The sequence below is a fragment of the Schistocerca cancellata genome, chromosome 3, assembly GCF_023864275.1.
Source record: "Schistocerca cancellata isolate TAMUIC-IGC-003103 chromosome 3, iqSchCanc2.1, whole genome shotgun sequence".
Taxonomy (NCBI): Eukaryota; Metazoa; Arthropoda; class Insecta; order Orthoptera; family Acrididae; genus Schistocerca; species Schistocerca cancellata.
Window position 1 is genome coordinate 402287241 of NC_064628.1, and position 21378 is coordinate 402308618.

General features: G+C 37.8%; 1 protein-coding gene across 1 annotated transcript in view; it reads right to left on the bottom strand.

Moving 5' to 3' along the window:
• LOC126176336 (sodium/potassium/calcium exchanger 4-like) overlaps positions 1-21378 on the bottom strand; it is a gene marked incomplete at its 5' end in the record, with an annotated part of 108225 nt that overhangs the window by 49453 nt on the left and 37394 nt on the right. Inside the window, one exon of the mRNA XM_049923488.1 lies at positions 10655-10819. Within this exon, the coding sequence (XP_049779445.1) occupies positions 10655-10819 (165 nt within the window). The remainder of the gene's footprint in view (positions 1-10654; positions 10820-21378) is intronic.

A 21378-nucleotide genomic window follows, 5' to 3' on the forward strand; every position in this document is an offset into this window, starting at 1 on the left:
TTGGTGCCAGGTTATGAGTTTGTGAGCAGCTGTGATGTCAAAAAGCTGACACCACCTGTGACCTGAGACAAACCTTTCGGTCCACTCCATATGCCAGCCAAATTTACATGCCCACACACAGGTGGCCTGTGCATAGGCAGACCTGTACTTGGGCTGAGACACAGGAGATCTAGCTGAGTTGCAGTAATTGCCATTTATTGTGATTTGGACTGTATTATAAGTAAAAATGTAACACGTAACAAAATAAACTTCAAACTCAAACCGAAATCATTATACTTGTTTGACAACTGCTTCTATTCCATATATTTTTTTAAATGTGTATAATGTGCATACATACATGTGTTTCACTGCTGTTCAGTATAAACCACTATGCGTAAAAATGAATTACTGGTACCAAACACCAGTGCAAAAGACTATCATAAAAATTATCTGTATGTTATCATATTTTACAGTGTCAACAGACGTTATGAGTTTAAACTAACTCGTTCGACATTACAGTGAGAGAACGCATAAATGATCCATTGAAAAACCTAACAATTAACCATCTTCTGTGAATAACTCAACGGAATGCAAGCTGATAATGTCGAAAACCACCAATATCTTGACAGGTAACCCTCTCTTTCATTTTAAGGCTTATCCAACTCATGCCAGGGGTCTACATGTCAAAATACTGGAGTTTTTAACGAATTTATCCAGCCGCAGTCTTGCAAGTAACACAACAGGCTGGGAAAAGCTTAACTTCCCCTTAGTCAATGTGTTGAACATTATAGTCTGAATAATTCACAGGATACGTATTCCTTACCAATAAAAGCTAAGAAATTCTCATGTACTGTGTATGAAATTGATATGCTCACAAAAACGTTTATAAACCACAAGTCTTTAAAACCAAGAAAGATCACTAGTTTGTTTCAAAGTCTACATTGTAATACAATCTACTATCTGAGTCCATGGCTGGACCATCTGATTGTATATTTAGGATGATACGTTCAAGGCTTTTATCCATCTTCACCTCCATAACAAAGTCTTATTTTTGAAACTTTTCAGCGTGACACACACAGTGTGCCTATGCCAAAGAGGGATGCTGTCCATTGCTTCAAGCACAAGCATTTCAGTGACTTACCTTGACTGTTTTGCCTTTTTCCCCCATAGTTTGTAACCTGTGCACAAATTAATTCTATCGGATTATACTGACAGTAATAGGTGCATATACGCAAAACTGTGTGACCACATTCACATTCAAGAAAGTCAAATTTGTACATTACGTTGCGTGACTTTTATAAGTTAATGAACTGCAAGTGTTCAGAACAAGTCTGGCTTATATTGTCAGGAATATTTTTATTTTTCAGCCAGAGCACAATATCCCTTTTCTTGGTGCTCATACTTGGGCATTTCTCTGTAACAGCTGAATTATAACTGGCATGGTAATTACAATGACTGACTTCGAAGCTAGGTATGGCAAGACTTCCTCAGTGAATCACTTCTTGAAAGTGACAGTGTTCATTTCTGAATGGTAGTCACTACTGTTTTTATTACATCTAAATACAAATTTACTCTGAGGGGCAAAATCAGAAGAAGAGCTAGCATGGAGAATACCAGTATCCGAGAGCCTTTTGCTAAGGGAACTTTAAAACCACCAGAACCATCACCAATTTTCCAGCAGGTATTCATGAAATGACTCTGATTATCCATGTTTCATCAAGGTGATACACTGTAGAAGTACCTCCTCCTCTTGTATTGTGCACCTTTATAACAGACGTGCTTCGTGCTGCTTCTATGTCACTTCTTTCAATTAAAAACTCTCTTCTTAACATGTTTAAAATCAATGTATTTTAAAATTCTTTACACTGATGAAGCACTACCTTTGAAGCCAATTTGCTCAGGCATAATTGTAACAAGTTTTTGGATGTTGGATATTTCCTTTTATATAATTTCAAACACGGAGTGCGTTAAAACATCATTGTCAAAACCATCTGTTTGTGTTACAGGTTTCTTGCGATGTCGATGATTTTCAGCAACACAAAATTTTCTGACTTTTCTACAGCTGTGAAACTTTTGTTCACTATTCCCTGTACAGCCCTGACACTTTTGTTTACTATTCTCTGTATTGTTCTCTTCCCAACACATGTTTTTGCAGTTCGTTCTTGAGTCAGGAAAATGTCAAAAATAGAAGTATCGGTATCAAATTCAAATTTGAAGTCATAAATGTGGGACATAAACCACCTCAACTGCTTGTGAAGCATATATCTCTACATGATTACTCTGCAATTCATAATTAAGTGCCTGGCAGAGCGTTCATAGAACCAGCTTTAAGCTCTCTCTCGACCATTCCCCTCTCAAACAGCACACATTAAACACGAACGCTTTTATCTTTTTGTCCCAACTCTAATTTCTCTTACTTTTTTATGATGAACATTCCTCCCTATGTAGGTGGGCAAAACAAAGTATTTTCACACTCTGAGGAGAAAGTTGGTGACTGAAATTTTATGAGAAAATCCTGCCACAATGAAAAATGCCATTGTTTTGATGATTGTCACCCCAATTTGTGTATCATATCTGTGGCAGTCTTTCCCCTATTTCGCGAATATACAAAACGAGATGCCCTTCTTTGAAGATTTTCGATCAATTCTATCTGCTGTGGATCCCATCATGACAGCAATATTTCAGAAGAAGGTGGAAAAGCATAGTGTAATTAGTCTCTTTAGAGGAGCTCTTGCATTTTCTAAGTGTTTTACCAATAAATTGCAGTCTTTGGTTTGCTTTCCACTCAACATTATCAATATGATAGTTGCATTTCAAGTTAGTCATAATTATAATCCATAAGTGTTTAGTTGAATTTACAGCCTTTAGAATCGTGTGTTTTATCCTGTAAACCGAATTTAGTAATCATGCGGATGACTTCAGACTTATTATTTAGAGCCAACTGACATTTTTCTCACCATACAGATATCTTGTCTAAGTCATTTTCTAATAAATTTTCATCTCTGGTGACTTTATAAGACGGTAACTCACAGCATCATCTGCAAACAGTCTAAGAGGGCTGCTCAGATTTTGTCTTAAATTGTTTATTAGCTCAGGAACAGAGGAGTGCCTATAACACTTCCATGCAAACACCAGATACTCGATGGTTTTTTGTCGATTACTACATACATTGATTTTTCTGACAGGAAATCACAAAACCAGTTTCATGACTAAGACGATACTCCATAGGCACGCAATTTAATTAAAGTTGCTTGTGGGGAACTTCACGTTTATTGCCGTCACATTACATTTTCATTTGGAAATCACACAAAAACATTTACAGATATGCATTCACAGCTATACTGCTGCAATGAAGTAACATCGACATCTGAATGAATAATTCGGTTGCTCTGTGAATGAAACTGCATTGTCACAAAATACGGCAACAGCGCTTCAAGTGGTGGGAGATTCTCGTAGTCCAGTTTGTAACTCGCGGCTAGCCGCTCAGAAAGAGGATGAATCTTATTGGGTACTAGCAGTTAATGGCACTTTGACCATGAACTAAGTGTTCAGTGATTTGGACCACATCTAGCACTGCTGGTCAGATCACTACATATTTCGCAGTAGTTGTAAACATCCCGTAATTCCGTATAAAATATTTCATTGGTTTTAATAACCAATGTTGTTTGTAGTGCATCACACTGGTATGATAATATGTTGCTGCTATAACCAAATATGGACAATAATGGGCCAAAATTGTTGCCACAATTTGTGACTTGACTGTACATGGTGAGAATGTGTGAAGTACATTTTGTTGACAGTACATGTGTTAAAAATGCAGAATATTAAGGTGTTTAGAATATGCCAGGAAACCCCTCGCTTCTGTAAAGAATCGAGCTCCCATGTGTAAAACAGCTTCAAACTTCTGATTACTTTAGAAATAAGTGGATGTATTAAATATTTTATTTTAAGTACATAAATGGAGAAAAATGTTTAGAAAAGGTTTGAAATTATCTTTAAAGTATCTTTGAAATTGCTAAATGCACTTAGCAGCTGAAGTAATGTAATTCATTTTTAACTATTATTGTTAAATGAAGATTTGTTCGTTCAGATGAAAGGACCATTGTCAGGAAGCAGAGCATTTGCTGCTTAGCTGTGTTTCATGTTTTAAATGGCCACATTTGAGAAAAAACGCCACTTGTAGAACACAAACACTAGATAGTTTAACAGTAATGTTAAATTATTTCATTTCTTTCCTGATTTGGTTTTGAAGCAAAACCCTCACAAACTTTGCACACTGTTGAAACCGTGTGGCTCTCTTCTTAATCCTATAACGATTACACTTTGTGAGAGGTGTCCCATATTTCAGAATATTTTTTAAGCCCATCAATGAACAGTTCCACTTCCAAACTGGCTGTATCCATGGGAGGCTGACAGCAGCCATTGCTGGGGTTGTCAACATGTGTACAACAGCCACTTCATGGCGATGAGTGAGATAATAGTGATGCAGCAGTGCTCGGCGAGCACAATTCTCTCACCATGTAACTGCTGTAGTGTGTGTGGCTCCATTGTTTCACATGCACTGCTGAAACGCAGGAGAAAATGCTGCTGAGAACTCATGATAATAAACCCTTTGAGGCCATCTGATACTGACAGTTGGTCATTTCAACCTGTCAGTACTACTTCACGACAGTAAGATGATGCCCTCAACTATTGTACTAATAAAGGTCACAACTAGTCTCACACTTCAGTAATAGGAACGAGTTGACAAGTAGGAAGCAATCGCAGTGCCACCATTCTCAGACTTGTGATATTCATAGATCTGCAGTGGGAAGGAAGGAAGGCACTAACATGAAGGCAATGATCAATTTCTAAGGCATGAAGCCCTTAATCTTAAGACTCATACTTGCTCCATTTCTTATTTCTAGTGGCCGATTGGTTGAATCATATGATATTCAGGGCCACAGAGTATTGAGATGTGATACTGATCCAATGCTGGATGCAATTATATCAAGGGAGAAACCCGATGAGTTGTAAAGTATGTGGTCAACCAACTGATCTCACAGAGGAAGGATCACTGTACCATATACTGAGCACATTGTTATTGTTTCACATCTGCATGTGCCATGTGGCACAAGTAATGGACTTATTACCACACTTCTGGCCACCCCACACTGTTAATGAGAGAGCAGAAGAAGCTGGACTGCTGAATTGGCATACTGTGTGCAAGCTGCTGTTGACTCTGTAAGAGATGATAATTTAGAAAAGTGAAAACTGCTAATGAGTGACATTCTGAACTATCTCCAGTGACAATTGCTTTTTAAAGCAACTGAGCTACTTTTGGTAGTGATTCAAAAGAACTCTGATGGCACAGGGGTAAGTTGGAGACATCCCATGTCCTCATATATTGTCTCTCATGAAACAGTATCCTGGCATTGTATTTCAACAAAGCAACACTTATCCACACACAGCCTGTAGCTCTACAAACTGCTTGCAGTTTGTTGAGGTACTCCCTAAGTCAGTAAAATCCCTCAATACATCCTTAATGCCATATAGGGTTACAGTTATAGTATAAATTTGGTGATGAACATAAAGCTAAATCTGTCAACTCAACTATTTCTGTGAGATTATTTTTTCTTCATCATTCAGTACTGTAACAGTAATTACGATTTTTCCTTGATAAGTATGAACTTTAATGATAAATTTTATTTAAGTCAGAGAAAAAATACCTATAGTAAAACAACAGAATATTAAGCAATTTTTAATAACTCTCTTAGCTTTACCTATTCCTCTTACCTCTGCACACTCCCCACACTGTCTGCCATATACTTCTCATCCAAAATCAAACAGTGGAAAATTCTTTTCTGTTACTCTGCCTACCCCCTGCCCCCTCCCCCCTCCATCCATCCAACCTTTTGACTACACTGAGCTGTCCTACCCTCTCTCTCCACCTCACCACTGTACACTCTCATAAGCAGCAGTTTACAACCCCCACCCCACCCTGCTATCCCACCCTTCCCCAACCCCATTTCCTCCTTAACCCCATCACCCAGCTGTCTCTCCAATCATGCGCTGCTGCTTACAGTCTGGCTTCAGTTGCCAGAAACTGTGGTCATGTGTGTGAGAGTTGCATTTAAGTGCATATGTGTGCATGTGTGTTGTCTATTTTGAATGAAGGCCTTGTTGGCCGAAAGTTCACTTTCCGAAAGTCTTTTGTTATACCTGTCTGCAACTCAGCATCTTTGCTATATGGTGAGTAGCAACTATCCTATTCATAATATTGACACTAGTTTTGTATTAGTTTCATTGTGACTGATACTCTACCTTACTAAGTGGCTAACCCAATCCACATGGCACACTGTTCCAGTTGCATTGTTGCCCATCTCACAGTTTCCAGGGGCAACAAAAATTTGATTCTCTGTATGTTGTATAGCTACTGACCAAATTTAAAAAATAAAATTATGTCATAATCTGCTCATTAAGAGGTGTAATCTTATGCTAATGATAAGTACTACAGTTAGACACTGTGTACAAATCTTGAGAAAGTGTAATTCACCATGTGCAAGTACATGGATGATATTCATCCAGTATTTGACAATGAGAACACTTGGTTACTTGCTACAAATTTTACACATAATTTCAGAGCTTCATGATACTCTTTCTCAACAACACCCCTCAGAAAACAATGAAAGGAAAGAAAATCACATATTACATTTTCTCTGTTGGTGCAGCAAACTTTGTTGGATGTGATTTCTAATTTATTCTTTAGTACTAACTCTATTCACAACACCGAATGTATGTGCAAAATTGTATCATCATACAGGACACAGTTCAGGAGATACAAAATGGGTATGTGGGGACACACTGGTATCCATTCCAACCACCACACACCATCATGACCCTAAATCATTTACCTACCAACTAAAGGTCTGTATGTTTACAAAATTGTGTCTGACCATTACTTCCAACTGCTCAACTTATTCTATCAGTGAGTGTATTTTCCTGGCATCATGGCTCAGCTGGGGAGAGAGTTTGTTTTGGACAGTGTGTGTAGAGGGAACATGCAAAAGCAAGGCAGAAGAAGAACATTAAGGAAGGAGAAGATCAGCAGATGCAGAGGTCAGGGACATGGGGACATGGAAAGTTTGCATAGGTGCAGACCGTGGTAATACCATGCTGTAGATGGGAATTACACATATGGGGAGGAGGACAAGAGCAGGTAGACCACAGTGAGGAGGGGGATGCAGAGGCCTATTAATTGTTGTTGTTGTTGTTGTTACTGTTATTATTTATTAGTCTCAGTCAATCAAACTATACAGACAGCCTTTGTAATAATTACAAAAGGAGTAAACATAAAATACACTGAAGTGATAAAAGTCATGAGATAGCGATATGCACGTGTACAGATGACAGTAGTATTGCATACATGAGGTATAAAAAGGCAGTGCATTGGTGGAGTTGTCATTTGTACCCAGGTGATCATTGTGAAAAGGCTTCCAATGTGATTATGGTTGCATATCGGGGTTTAAGAGATGCTGAACGCAGAATGGACAGGTGCAGTTAGATGCATGTGATATTCCATTTTGGAAATCATTAGATTCATAGTGTAAAGAATGAGATGAGAATACCAATTTTCAGACCCATGGACAACACAGTGACCAACAGCCTTCACTTAATGATTGAGAGCAATAGCGTTTGCGAAGAGTTGTCAATGCTGACACACAAGGAGCACTGAATGAATTAACTGCAGAAGTCAATGTTGGATGTATGAAAAACATATCCATTAGGACAGTGCAACGAAATTTGGTGTTAATGGGCTATGGCAGCAGATGACCGATGCATGTGTCTCTGTAGGACTTTTCTGAGCTTGTGACTGTATTGGTTGGACCCTAGATGATTGGAAAGCCATGGCCTTGTCAGTTGAGTCAGTAGGGTTTGAATGTAGTACAGACTCCATGAAGCCATGGACCCAAGTTGTCAACAAGGCAATGTGCAAGCTGATGATGGTTCCATAATTGTGTGGGCTGTGTTTACACGGAATTGACTGGGTCCTCTGGTCCAACCGAACTGATCATTTGCTGGAAATGGTTATGTTTTGCTACTTGGAGACCATTTGCAGCAATTCACAGACTTCATTTGCCCAAAAAAGACTGAATTCTTATAGATGACAATGCACCATGTCACCCAGCCATAATTATTCTTGGTCGGTTTGAAGAACATTGGAGCAAATTATTTGGCCACTCAGATTTCCCTAAATGAATCCCATCCAACGTTTATTGGATGTAATTGAAAGGCCAGTTCATGCACAAAATCCTCCTCTGGCAAAACTTTTTCAATTATGGACGGTTATAGAGACAGCATGGTTCAGTATTTCTGTAGAGGACTTCCAACGACTTGTTGAGTTCGTGCCTCATCAAGTTGCTGCACTACACCAGACAAAAGCAGGTCCAACATGATATTAGAAGGTACTTCATGACTTTTTCACTCAATGCATAACAGTGGCTGAATATTAGGTACACACTAAAATATTACAGTAAAGAGATTTGTTCAAACACTGTATTATGTGAACAGCTCCAATCATTGAAATTCCTTTACATCCATTTTTACATGGTTTGATATTTGAATAGTGTCAGATCATTTATTATTTAGCCTAACAATGTTTATCTTAGACTAATAGGAAGCTTAAATATTGAAAATTGTGTTATTATCTCCATGCACTGAAGAAGATACTGAAACAAGGAATGTGTTTCCATATTTCCCAATTTCCTTGTCTAATCCTTTTGGCCCTCCTGCATTTCTTATGTGCAGAAATGGCTGTGGTTGGCTGTCTGAAAAACTTACTTGGGGCTACATGGATTGACCTTATCTTTTAGCCTATGGGGATGGCTCATACAAGGTGTAGTCAAAACATAACGGTATTTTTTGATTTCTTGGGCTTTATAATCCGATTTTCAATTTTTTTTGTTTTTTTAATTTTATTGGTACATATGTTCCTGATGTATGTTTGCATTTTAAGCTGTTTAGAATATTCAGTTTGTTGTTGACAGTCAGAAAGGTTATATGTGTTTTCAAGTAGTCAGCAAATTTTTACGTTTGGGAAAGATGTATCAAAGAATTTGCATTAAATTGCTTGAAAAATGGAATAAAGTGCAGTGCTGCATTTGAAATGTTGACTGTGGCTTTTTGCAAATCTACCATGAGTAAAACAAGAGTTTACAAACGATGTAAACAATTCAAAGAAGGTCGAGAAGATGTTGAGGACGACAACTGCCCTGGATGCCATAGTACATCAATTACAATGTGGTAGAAGTAAAGAAAATGGTTCTAGAAAATCACCATCAGAGAAATTGCCAATGATGATGGAATATTCTTTGGCTCATGCCAAGCAATTTTTTCAGATGTTTTTGGCATGAAACATGTAGCAGAAAATTATATTATGAAACTGATGAATTTCAACCAAAAGCCACATCTCATAGCCATTGCTCAGGAATTGGTGAATGAAGTGAATAATGACCCAGAACTTCGAAAAAAGGTTATAACAGGTCGTGAAACATGGATATGTTATGACATCAAAAAAAAAAGTTCAATCACTTGTGAAGGTTCTGCTTTCTGTTTTCTTCAAGTAAAATGGAATAGTGAATCATGAGTTTCTGTCTTATGGTAATATAGTCAATAAGGAATACTATCTCGAAGTTATGTGCCATGCTCCCACTCACACTTCAATATTTGTTTGTGATTTTTTGGCGAAAAACAAAACCATTGTTCCCTCAGCCAATGTTTTTGCCCGACATGGCCCCCCACAACTGCTTTCTATTCCTGACCCTGAGGAGAATCATGAAAGGACATTATTTTACCACCATTGATGGGATAAAAACAGAATCACTGAAGGAACTGAACATTACACAAAAAGTGAGTTCCAAAAGTGCTTCTAAGATTGGGAAATGAACTGGCAAAAGTGTATTAAGTCTGAGAGAGTTAATTTGAAGGGGACAAAGTTGATGTTAGTGATGAATAAATGAAGGTTCTTCAAGAAAAACAAAAATTTCTGTTACTTTTTGATTACACATCATATAACATGTGTATTCAAGGAGAATACTAATGAAAATTTTTTATTATTTGATTCATAAAACTATGGCTTTCTTTTAATGACAGGTTGAAGTTGGACATAAAATATTCCTCTTATCCATATGTGGAGTAAGCCAGTAGGTGAACCATTCCTCTTGAGAATGTTTCATGATTACCAGAGTGAAATCAGTGTAAGGTAGAGCAACACCTATGAAATGGCATTTTGTAAAACTTTCCTTCAGTAAGGCATTCATCACTTCATTATGAATGATCCTACCATGAACCTTAATCTGTATTAAACTAACATTTTGTTCTTTAAACATAGCCAAAGTGATAAATAATTTTGAGATTCATGAGAGTGGTAATTAACTAGTATGTTGTGTACTCAGTCACTCAGTGCCTTTTGAGACATGGAGGTTAATTTGTAGCATGAGGATTTCCTGTATTATCTCATTAAAGACACATTCATCATTAACAGAGCCATAGTATACATAACAAAAACAGGTGAACCAAAGAAACTCATTACTTAGTCAGTAATGAAGCTAAGTGAAAGCCTGCATGTATTCATTGCAAACACTGTATTTAGTGAGAATGTATTAAAATATACTGATATACTGAACTGTTGACTTACTTTCTTCATTAAGGTTTTTGAGTCCATCGTCTGTAATATCTGACATCTGTCTTTCAATGACCGAAACTCGTGGCTGTTTTGAATTGCGAGGTGTGAGTGAGACCATCTTCAGGAAGTACGGTCGGTAAATTCCTTGACCCACATTGGTTGTCTCCGTGGAGAATACTGCAATATATACATACTAAAATTAACACAATACTCAGCATTTCCTGTGCAAATAAAGAGCTTTTAACTGATTTGTAATGTGTACACTGGCGTACTCATATTGGCTGTTTCAGAAGTCTTACAATTGTTTTTTAGCTGAAAATAAGCAGATGATGAATATATGAATATTTGTGAGGTATCAGAGTGAATGGGACATTGTTTCTATTTGTTTTTGTTAAGTTTTGTGTACGAGAAAGTTGTTAACATTACAAAGATGCACATCGGGTGACCAATACTTGCCTTCACTAGGTGAAATTCCTGGTGCTCTGGACAGAAATAGTTACAGTAAAAAAATACTAAACCTAGGTTTTGAAATATGTATATATGTTCTTTCTTGAGGAAAGAAAGATTGGGGGTGAGAAGGACGAGGTGACTCAAAACCCAGGTTGATAGGGATTAAACTCACAGCAGACTGATTAGTATGACAACTGAGGACAGAGTTTTCTGTTCAAATACATTGATACAGAACTTAATGACTAACTCAAGGTTGCATAACATATGGCATGACCTGCATCTTAATGCTTCTGGAAAGAGTCTACTTGTTCAGTCCATGCCAGAAGCAGCCAATCTGTTGTGGGATGGCTCCCTCTCAACCTGAGACCTGAGTCATCTGCCCCATGCCTCATCCCCTTCACCTCCTTTCTAACCTTCTCAACCTGCCCTCTTTCCTTTCCGGAGAGAAAACATAATGTTTAAAAGGCTAGGATGAGTATTTTCTTCTTTGTAAACTATGGAAAGTCCAAGTTGAAACCTAAAATGTATAGCAGTTTGGTCACTGTGCCTGTCTGCAATTCAATGTCTCCTCTATATGGTGAATAGCAACCATATCCTTTCATAATATATTCTGATTTAAGTATTTCTGTTGATAACACTAGGAATTTCATGTACTGAAGGTAAATAATGGCCAGGCATTCTCTATTCTTGTAATTTTAACTATTTTCTCTTTTGAAATTTTCCTTGTATCAATATTTTACTTAGGTCACTCTTGATGGTTATTCATTGGTATTCCACAGTTATTACTGTTTCTGGTGATTTATTGTTAATAGTGTAATTGAATAGTAATTGATTTCATTATCTAATTGAAAAGTAATGGATTTTATTATCCATTTATGTGCTATATGTTTGTTTACATTCTGGGTCAACTACCATTTGCTGCACTAATTACTGATTCTCTGCAGCTCATCCAGCATTTCAATAGTGTTCTGGTGTTGCAGCCTTCCTATAAACAAAGTATCAACTCTGAATAGCCACCTCACAGAGTTTCCAACATTATTCTCTAGACCATTTATAAACATATACTGTAAGAATAATGTCTTGAGTTCTATCTGCTCAGAAGTTCTGAATCCAGTCCAATACTCAGAAATCTCATTCATTAAACAGCAGTGTGAAACTGTATCAGATACTTCCACAGTGTCAAGGAACATGGCATCAAGTAGGCAACAAGGGTGCCATTGTTTACAGCACTCCAAATATTGTGGACAAATAGAGTGAGCTGAGTTCTACAAGATCTGTGTTTGAAGACTCTATGTTGATTTCAATAGAGGGGATTTTTGTTCTCCAAAAAGGTCATAATTTGTGAACATATGACATGTTCAGATATTCTACAGCAGATTGATGTCAACATTATGAGCTTATAATTATGTGTGTCACACAGACAAACATTTTTTTAAATGGAAATGATCTGTTCTTATTCCAGTTGAAAGGTAACATATGTTACCCCAGCAACCTCAACAAACTGCTGTGAGAAGGGCAGAAGGACTGTTTGTATAACTGTGTGGAATATTACAGGTACTTCACCTAGTCCAGGTGCATTTACACCACTAACAGTTTTAGTCATTTTTTAACTGCATAATTGCTTTTTCAGTATCTGCTAAAAACTGAATCCAGTATTTCAACATTATCTTTGTCATTTTCTGCTGCGGTGCCGATATAGTCACTGGGTGACTGAATAGAAGATTTCTGTCCAGTTACTGATTTTGTGTAAGATCAAAACTTCTTAGGATTTGTGGTCAGACCAATGTGCAAAATTTTATTAGTTTAAAAGTCAGTGAGCACTTCTTACATTGCTCTCTGTTTTCTCATTTTGGGTTTGGATTTTAGTTATCAGTAAGGCTTTCACTCAGTTTAAATCATGATGAAACTCTCTCTGATTTTGTAGTAACTTTCTAAAGTCACTGTTGAACTGCATTAGAACTTTCTCATACCTCACAACCTTGCACTGTATATACAGATCTAAGGCATATTGAACAATGGCTTTGAATTTTATTTGTTTTCACTCCTTCATCATGAGACTAGATGTAGAGTGAGTTACATGCTACCTTAGCACAGACTCAAAAATTCTCCACACTGCATGAGCATGAAATTTGTATATAAAATCTATAAGGGGAAAAGTGGCCCAAATCTAAAAAATACTGAAAGACATCTGGAAAAATATTTTAAAAGTAAATGCTTCTATAGTGCAGAAGATTTATTGAATGATGACCATGTAATATAGTAGTTGTTGTTGTGGTCTTCAGTCCAGAGACTGGTTTGATGCAACTTTGTGCAAGCTTCTTCATCTCGAAGTATCTACTGCAATCTACATCTTTCTGAATCAGCTTAGTGTGTTCATGTCTTGATCTCCCTCTATGATTTTTACCCTCCACACTGCCCTCCAACACTAAATTGGTGATCCCTTGATGCCTCAGAATGTGTCCTACCAACTGATCCCTTCTTCTAGTCAAGTTGTGCCACAAATACCTCTTCTCTCCAGATCTATTCAGTACCTCCTCATTAGTTACATGGTTTATCCATCTACCCTTCAGCATTCTTCTGTAGCACCACATTTCGAAAGCCTCTATTCTCTTCTTGTCTAAACTATTTATTGTCCATGTTTCACTTCCATACGTGGCTACAATCAATACAAATACTTTCAAAAAAGACTTCCTGACAGTTAAATCTATACTCAATGTTAACAAATTTCTGTTCTTCAGAAACGCTTTCCTTGATATTGCCAGTCTGAATTTTATATGCTCTCTACTTCAACTGTCATCAGTTATTTTGCTCCCCAAATAGCACTCATCTACTACTGTAAGTGTCTCATTTCCTAATCTAATTCCCTCTGCATCACCTGATTTAATTTGACTACATAGCATTATCCTCATTTTGCTTTTGTTGATGTTCATCTTGTATCCTCCTTTCAATACACTGTCCATTCCATTCAATTGCTCTTCCAGGTCCTTTGCTGTCTCTGACAGAATTACAATGTCATCATCAAACCTCAAAGTTTTAATTTCTTCTCCATGGACTTTAATTCCTACTCTAAAATTTTCTTTTGTTCTTTTATTGCTTGCTCAACATACAGATTGAATAACATTGGGGATAGGCTACAATCCTATCTCACTCCCTTCCCAACCACTGCATCCCTCTCATCCCCCTTGACTCTTATAACTCCCATCTGGTTTCTGTACAAATTGGAAATAGTCTTTTGTTCCCTGTATTTGACCCCTTCAGAACTTGACAGAGAATATTCCAGTCACACTTGCAAAAGCTTTCTCTAAGTCTACGAATGCTAGGAATGTAGGATTGCCTTTCCTTAATCTATCTTCTAAGATAAGTCTTAGGGTCACTATTGCCTCACAGGTTCCAACATTTCTACGGAATCCAAACTGATCTACCGCAAGGTTGGCTTCTACCAGTTTTTTCATTCATCTGTGAAGAATTTGTGTTAGTATTTTGCAGCCATGACTTATTAAACTAGTAGTTCAGTAATTTTCACACATGTCAACACCTGCTTTCTTTGGGATTGGAATTATTATATTCTTCTTGAAGTCCTAGGGTATTTCACCTGTCTCATACATCTTGATCACCAGATGGTAGAGTTTCGTCAGGGTTGGCTTTCCCAAGGCTATCAGTAGTTCTAATGGAATGTTGTCTACTCCCAGGGCCTTGCATCGATGCAGGTCTTTCAGTGCTCTGTCAAACTCATCACACAGTATCATATCTCCCATTTCATCTCCATCTACGTTCTCTTCCGTTTCCATAATATTGCCCTCCAGTACATCACCCTCGTATAGACACTCTATGTACTCCTTCCACCTTCCTGCTTTCCCTTCTTTGCTTAGAGCTGGTTTCCCATCTGAGTTCTTGATATTCATACAAATGGTTCTCTTTTGTCCAAAAGTCCCTTTAATTTTCCTGTAGGCAGTATCTATCTTACCCCTAGTGATATATGCCTCTACATCCTTACATTTGTCCTCTAGCCATCCCTGCTTAGCCATTTTGCACTTCCTGTTGATGTCATTTTTGAGAAATTTGTATTCATTTTTGCCTGCTTCATTTACTGCATTTTTATATTTTCTCCTTTCATCAATTAAATTCAGTATCTCTTATGTTAGCCAAGCATTTCTACTAACCTTCATCTTTTTACCTACTTGATCCTCTCCTGCCTGCACTTTCCATCTCTCAAAGCTACCCATTCTTCTTCTACTGTATTTCTTTCCCCCTTTGTTGTCAATTGTTCCCTAACACTTTCTGAAACTCTCTACAACATCTGGTTCTTTCAGTTTGTCCAGGTGGCTTCCTATTTCATTTGTTACCCCCATTCCACATCCACCTACTACTTTTCCTTAGCTTTCTTTTCCTGCTATCGAATTCCAGTCCCTCATGACTTCAAAATTTTCATCTCCCCTCACTATTTGAATGATTTCTTTTATCTCATCATACATTTCTTCAATCCCTTCATCATCTGTGGAGCTAGTTGGCATAGAAACTTGTACTACTGTGGTAGGCATAGGCTTCATGTCTATCTCGGTTACAATAATGTGTTCACTATGCTGTTCATAGTAGCTTACCCGCATTCCTATTTTTTTATTCATTATGAAACCTACATCAGCATTACTCCTATTTGATTTTATGTTTATAACCCTGTATTCACCTGATCAAAAGTCTTGTTCCTAATTTCCACTATATCTAACTTATCCTATTCATATCCCTTTTTAAATTTTCTAACCTACCTGCCCGATTAAGGGACCTGACATTCCACATTGTACACAATAACCAAGATATAGAAGAAGTTCACTCAGTCAAATTCTTAGGTTTAAATGTAAATAAAAATTTGAACTGGCAGGCACACATGAATACCTGACAAACAAACTGAGCAGCTTTGCATTTGCATTACAAATATTATCAGCTGCAGTTGACATGGACACATGAGAAGTTGCATATACAAGCTAATTTGAATCCGATATTGGGTGTGGTATTGTTTTTTGGGGTATCTCGACAAACATAGTGCAGATACTAAAAATACAGAAAAAAATCATTTGAAATATGTGCACTGCAAATCACAAAGAACCAAGTCTACCATTATTTAGAAAACTTAAAATATTGGCTCTGCCATCCTTATACATATATGAGATTATTATATTGTACACCAGACATGAATTATTTGAGGGAAACCATTTTGTCCATTCATATGATACTAGAAACAAAGAAAATTTTATGCTCCCCACCCACCGCCTCAGATTGTATGCCCAGGGACCTCAGTACATGGGAATGAAAATTTGTAATAAATTAAAAGGGAACAAGTTGACGCAGATGAATTTAGGTTCACTTAAAAGAAAGCTATATGAGGTACCGACACTGATGTGTTTTTACTCAGTGGATGAATTCATGCAGGACAAACTGGAAATTTGAGATGGATACAATGTGTTACACATTCCAAGAAATGTCCTTATAGTGTTATTATTTATTGTAGTGCTATTATTTATTAATGTAAAAATCATTGTAACTGTATTATAAATTTTTGACATGTCTCCTGTATGCAAACCAAATGGATTGTAAATGTACATCATGTTGTTGTTGTTGTGGTCTTCAGTCCTGAGACTGGTTTGATGCAGCTCTCCATGCTACTCTATCCTGTGCAAGCTTCTTCATCTCCCAGTACCTACTGCAACCTACATCCTTCTGAATCTGCTTAGTGTATTCATCTCTTGGTCTCCCCCTACGATTTTTACCCTCCACACTGCCCTCCAATATTAAATTGGTGATCCCTTGATGCCTCAGAACATGTCCTACCAACCGATCCCTTCTTCTGGTCAAGTTGTGCCACAAACTTCTCTTCTCCCCAATCCTATTCAATACTTCCCCATTAGTTATGTGATCTACCCATCTAATCTTCAGCATTCTTCTGTAGCACCACATTTCGAAAGCTTCTATTCTCTTCTTGTCCAAACTATTTACCATCCATGTTTCACTTCCATACATGGCTACACTCCATACAAATACTTTCAGAAATGACTTCCTGACACTTAAATCTATACTCGATGTTAACAAATTTCTCTTCTTCAGAAACGCTTTCCTTGCCATTGCCAGTCTACATTTTATATCCTCTCTACTTTGACCATCATCAGTTATTTTGCTCCCCAAATAGCAAAACTCCTTTACTACTTTAAGTGTCTCATTTCCTAATCTAATTCCCTCAGCATCACCCGACTTAATTCGACTACATTCCATTATCCTTGTTTTACTTTTGTTGATGTTCATCTTATATCCTTCCATCAAGACACCATCCATTCCGTTCAACTGCTCTTCCAAGTCCTTTGCTGTCTCTGACAGAATTACAATGTCATCGGCGAACTTCAAAGTTTTTACTTCTTCTCCATGAATTTTAATACCTACTCCGAATTTTTCTTTTGTTTCCTTTACTGCTTGCTCAGTATACAGATTGAATAACATCGGGGATAGGCTACAACCCTGTCTCACTCCTTTCCCAACCACTGCTTCCCTTTCATGCCCCTCGACTCTTATAACTGCCATCTGGTTTCTGTACAAATTGTAAATAGCCTTTCGCTCCCTGTATTTTACCCTTGCCACCTTTAGAATGTGGAAGAGAGTATTCCAGTCAACATTGTCAAAAGCTTTCTCTAAGTCTACAAATGCTAGAAACGTAGGTTTGCCTTTTCTTAATCTTTCTTCTAAGATAAGTCGTAAGGTCAGTATTGCCTCACGTGTTCCAATATTTCTACGGAATCCAAACTGATCTTCCCCGAGGTCGGCTTCTACTAGTTTTTCCATTCGACTGTAAAGAATTCATGTTAGTATTTTGCAGCTGTGGCTTATTAAACTGATTGTTCAGTAATTTTCACATCTGTCAACACCTGCTTTCTTTGGGATTGGAATTATTATATTCTTCTTGAAGTCTGAGGGTATTTCGCCTGTTTCATACATCTTGCTCACCAGATGGTAGAGTTTTGTCAGGACTGGCTCTCCCAAGGCCGTCAGTAGTTCCAATGGAATGCTGTCTACTCCGGGGGCCTTGTTTCGACTCAGGTCTTTCAGTGCTCTGTCAAACTCTTCACGCAGTATCATATCTCCCATTTCATCTTCATCTACATCCTCTTCCATTTCCATAATATTGTTCTCAAGTACATTGCCCTTGTATAGACCCTCAATATACTCCTTCCACCTTTCTGCTTTCCCTTCTTTGCTTAGAACTGGGTTTCCATCTGAGCTCTTGATGTTCATACAAGTGGTTCTCTTATCTCCAAAGGTCTCTTTAATTTTCCTGTAGGCAGTATCTATCTTACCCCTAGTGAGATAAGCCTCTACATCCTTACATTTGTCCTCTAGCCATCCCTGCTTAGCCATTTTGCACTTCCTGTCGATCTCATTTTTGAGACGTTTGTATTCCTTTTTGCCTGCTTCATTAACTGCATTTTTATATTTTCTCCTTTCATCAATTAAATTCAATATTTCTTCTGTTATCCAAGGATTTCTAAGAGCCCTGGTCTTTTTACCTACTTGATCCTCTGCTGCCTTCACTACTTCATCCCTCAAAGCTACCCATTCTTCTTCTACTGTATTTCTTTCCCCCATTCCTGTCAATTGTTCCCTTATGCTCTCCCTAAAACTCTGTACAACCTCTGGTTCTTTCAGTTTATCCAGGTCCCATCTCCTTAAATTCCCACCTTTTTGCAGTTTCTTCAGTTTTAATCTACAGGTCATAACCAATAGATTGTGGTCAGAGTCCACATCTGCCCCTGGAAATGTCTTACAATTTAAAACCTGGTTTCTAAATCTCTGTCTTACCATTATATAATCTATCTGATACCTTTTAGTATCTCCAGGGTTCTTCCATGTATACAACCTTCTATCATGATTCTTAAACCAAGTGTTAGCTATAATTAAGTTGTGCTCTGTGCAAAATTCTACCAGGCGGCTTCCTCTTTCATTTCTTAGCCCCAATCCATATTCACCTACTACGTTTCCTTCTCTCCCTTTTCCTACACTCGAATTCCAGTCACCCATGACTATTAAATTTTCATCTCCCTTCACTATCTGAATAATTTCTTTTATATCATCATACATTTCTTCAATTTCTTCGTCATCTGCAGAGCTAGTTGGCATATAAACTTGTACTACTGTAGTAGGCATGGGCTTCGTGTCTATCTTGGCCACAATAATGCGTTCACTATGCTGTTTGTAGTAGCTTACCAGCATTCCTATTTTCCTATTCATTATTACACCTTCTCCTGCATTACCCCTATTTGACTTTGTTTTTATAACCCTGTAGTCACCTGACCAGAAGTCTTGTTCCTCCTGCCACCGAACTTCACTAATTCCCACTATATCTAACTTTAACCTATCCATTTCCCTTTTTAAATTTTCTAACCTACCTGCCCGATTAAGGGATCTGACATTCCACGCTCCGATCCGTAGAACGCCAGTTTTCTTTCTCCTGATAAAGACATCCTCTTGAGTAGTCCCCACCCGGAGATCCGAATGGGGGACTGTTTTACCTCCAGAATATTTTACCCAAGAGGACGCCATCATCATTTAATCATACAGTAAAGCTGCATGCCCCCGGGAAAAATTACAGCCATAGTTTCCCCTTGCTTTCAGCCGTTCGCAGTACCAGCACAACAATGCCGTTTTGGTTATTGTTACAAGGCCAGATCAGTCAATCGTCCAGACTGTTGCCCTTGCAACTACTGAAAAGGCTGCTGCCCCTCTTCAGGAACCACACGTTTGTCTGGCCTCTCAACAGATACCCCTCCGTTGTGGTTGTACCTACGGTACGGCCATCAGTATCGCTGAGGCACGCAAGCCTCCCCACCAACGGCAAGGTCCATGGTTCATGGGGGGGATGTACATCATGAGATGAATAAAACACAATTCATGCTCCGATCCGTAGAACGCCAGTTTTGTTTCTCCTGATAACAACATCCTCGTGAGTAGACCCCGCCCGGAAATCTGAATGGGGGACTATTTTACCTCCAGAATATTTTACCCAAGAGGATGTCATCATCTTTTAACCATACAGTAAAGCTGCATGCTCTTGAGAAAAATTATGGCTGTAGTTTCCTCTTTCTTTCAGCCGATCGCAGTACCAGCTCAGCAAGGCCATTTTGGTTAATGTTACAAGATCAGAGTAGTCAATCATCCAGACTTTTGCCCCTGCAATAACTGAAAAGGCTGCTTTCCCTCTTCAGGAACCACATGTTTATCTGGCTTCTCAACAGATATCCCTCTGTTGTGGTTGCACCTGGGGTACAGCTATCTGTATCGCTGAGGCATGCAAGCCTCCCCACCAACAGCCAGGTCTGTGGTTCATGGGGGGAAGATGTCATATAGCATATCTCTAAAAAGTAACACCACATATATTATAACAACAGATTTATAAAAAATGACAACCACATAAAGTAATACATATACATTGTCTCCTTAGAATAGTTTATTAGTCTGTATGTTAGTCTTAAAACTTACAGGTCACCTATGTCATAGTCTTTGATTGTATGAGGCATGTAATGTGATAATAAAATTTTGATTTTGATTTTGATTTATTCATCTCTGGAGCTATATATTTGATGCTGACTGCTAAGATAATTGAAATTTGTTTAGTGTCACTCTTGTTAAGCTAAAATATTTTCATGCCTTTATTAACATTTGTTACAAGTTCCTTAGTCATAGAATAAGACCTAATGGTTAATGACTTCCTGCTCTGTGTTAATTGTTTGAATGTAGGAGACCTTTGGTGTTGTCCTCACAAGTTGATTCTCTAACTGCACTAAGTATTTTTCAGAAACATTATTCTGGGCAGTCTCACATCAATCCCTATCTATGGCACCAATTTAACTATGTGACTCTCCCATTCTATAGCTGGTAAAGTCAAGTCTTCCTCTATTACAATAGCAAGATCAGGAAACAAACCTTTGATTTTCTCCAAGGTTTCTCTGAAGCAGTTTGCCACTATAGCTTTTGAGGCATGTGGTCTGCTAAGAGGTCTGATATCAAAGTTTGAACCACTTTTGATATTTACTTTCATCCACATTTGGATACTACTAAATCTCACTATACAATATAAATTCTTTACTGCTAAATGAATGTTGTCACCATTAGGATCTAACCTATCTGCACTCTATATATTCCAACTGAATTTAGGATTTTGCCGCTATTCATTTACGATTTGTTAGCTTCCTGTTCCTAATACAATGTTAGCATTATCACATAAAGTAAGTGAGACTGATATGGGTCCTTGTCAC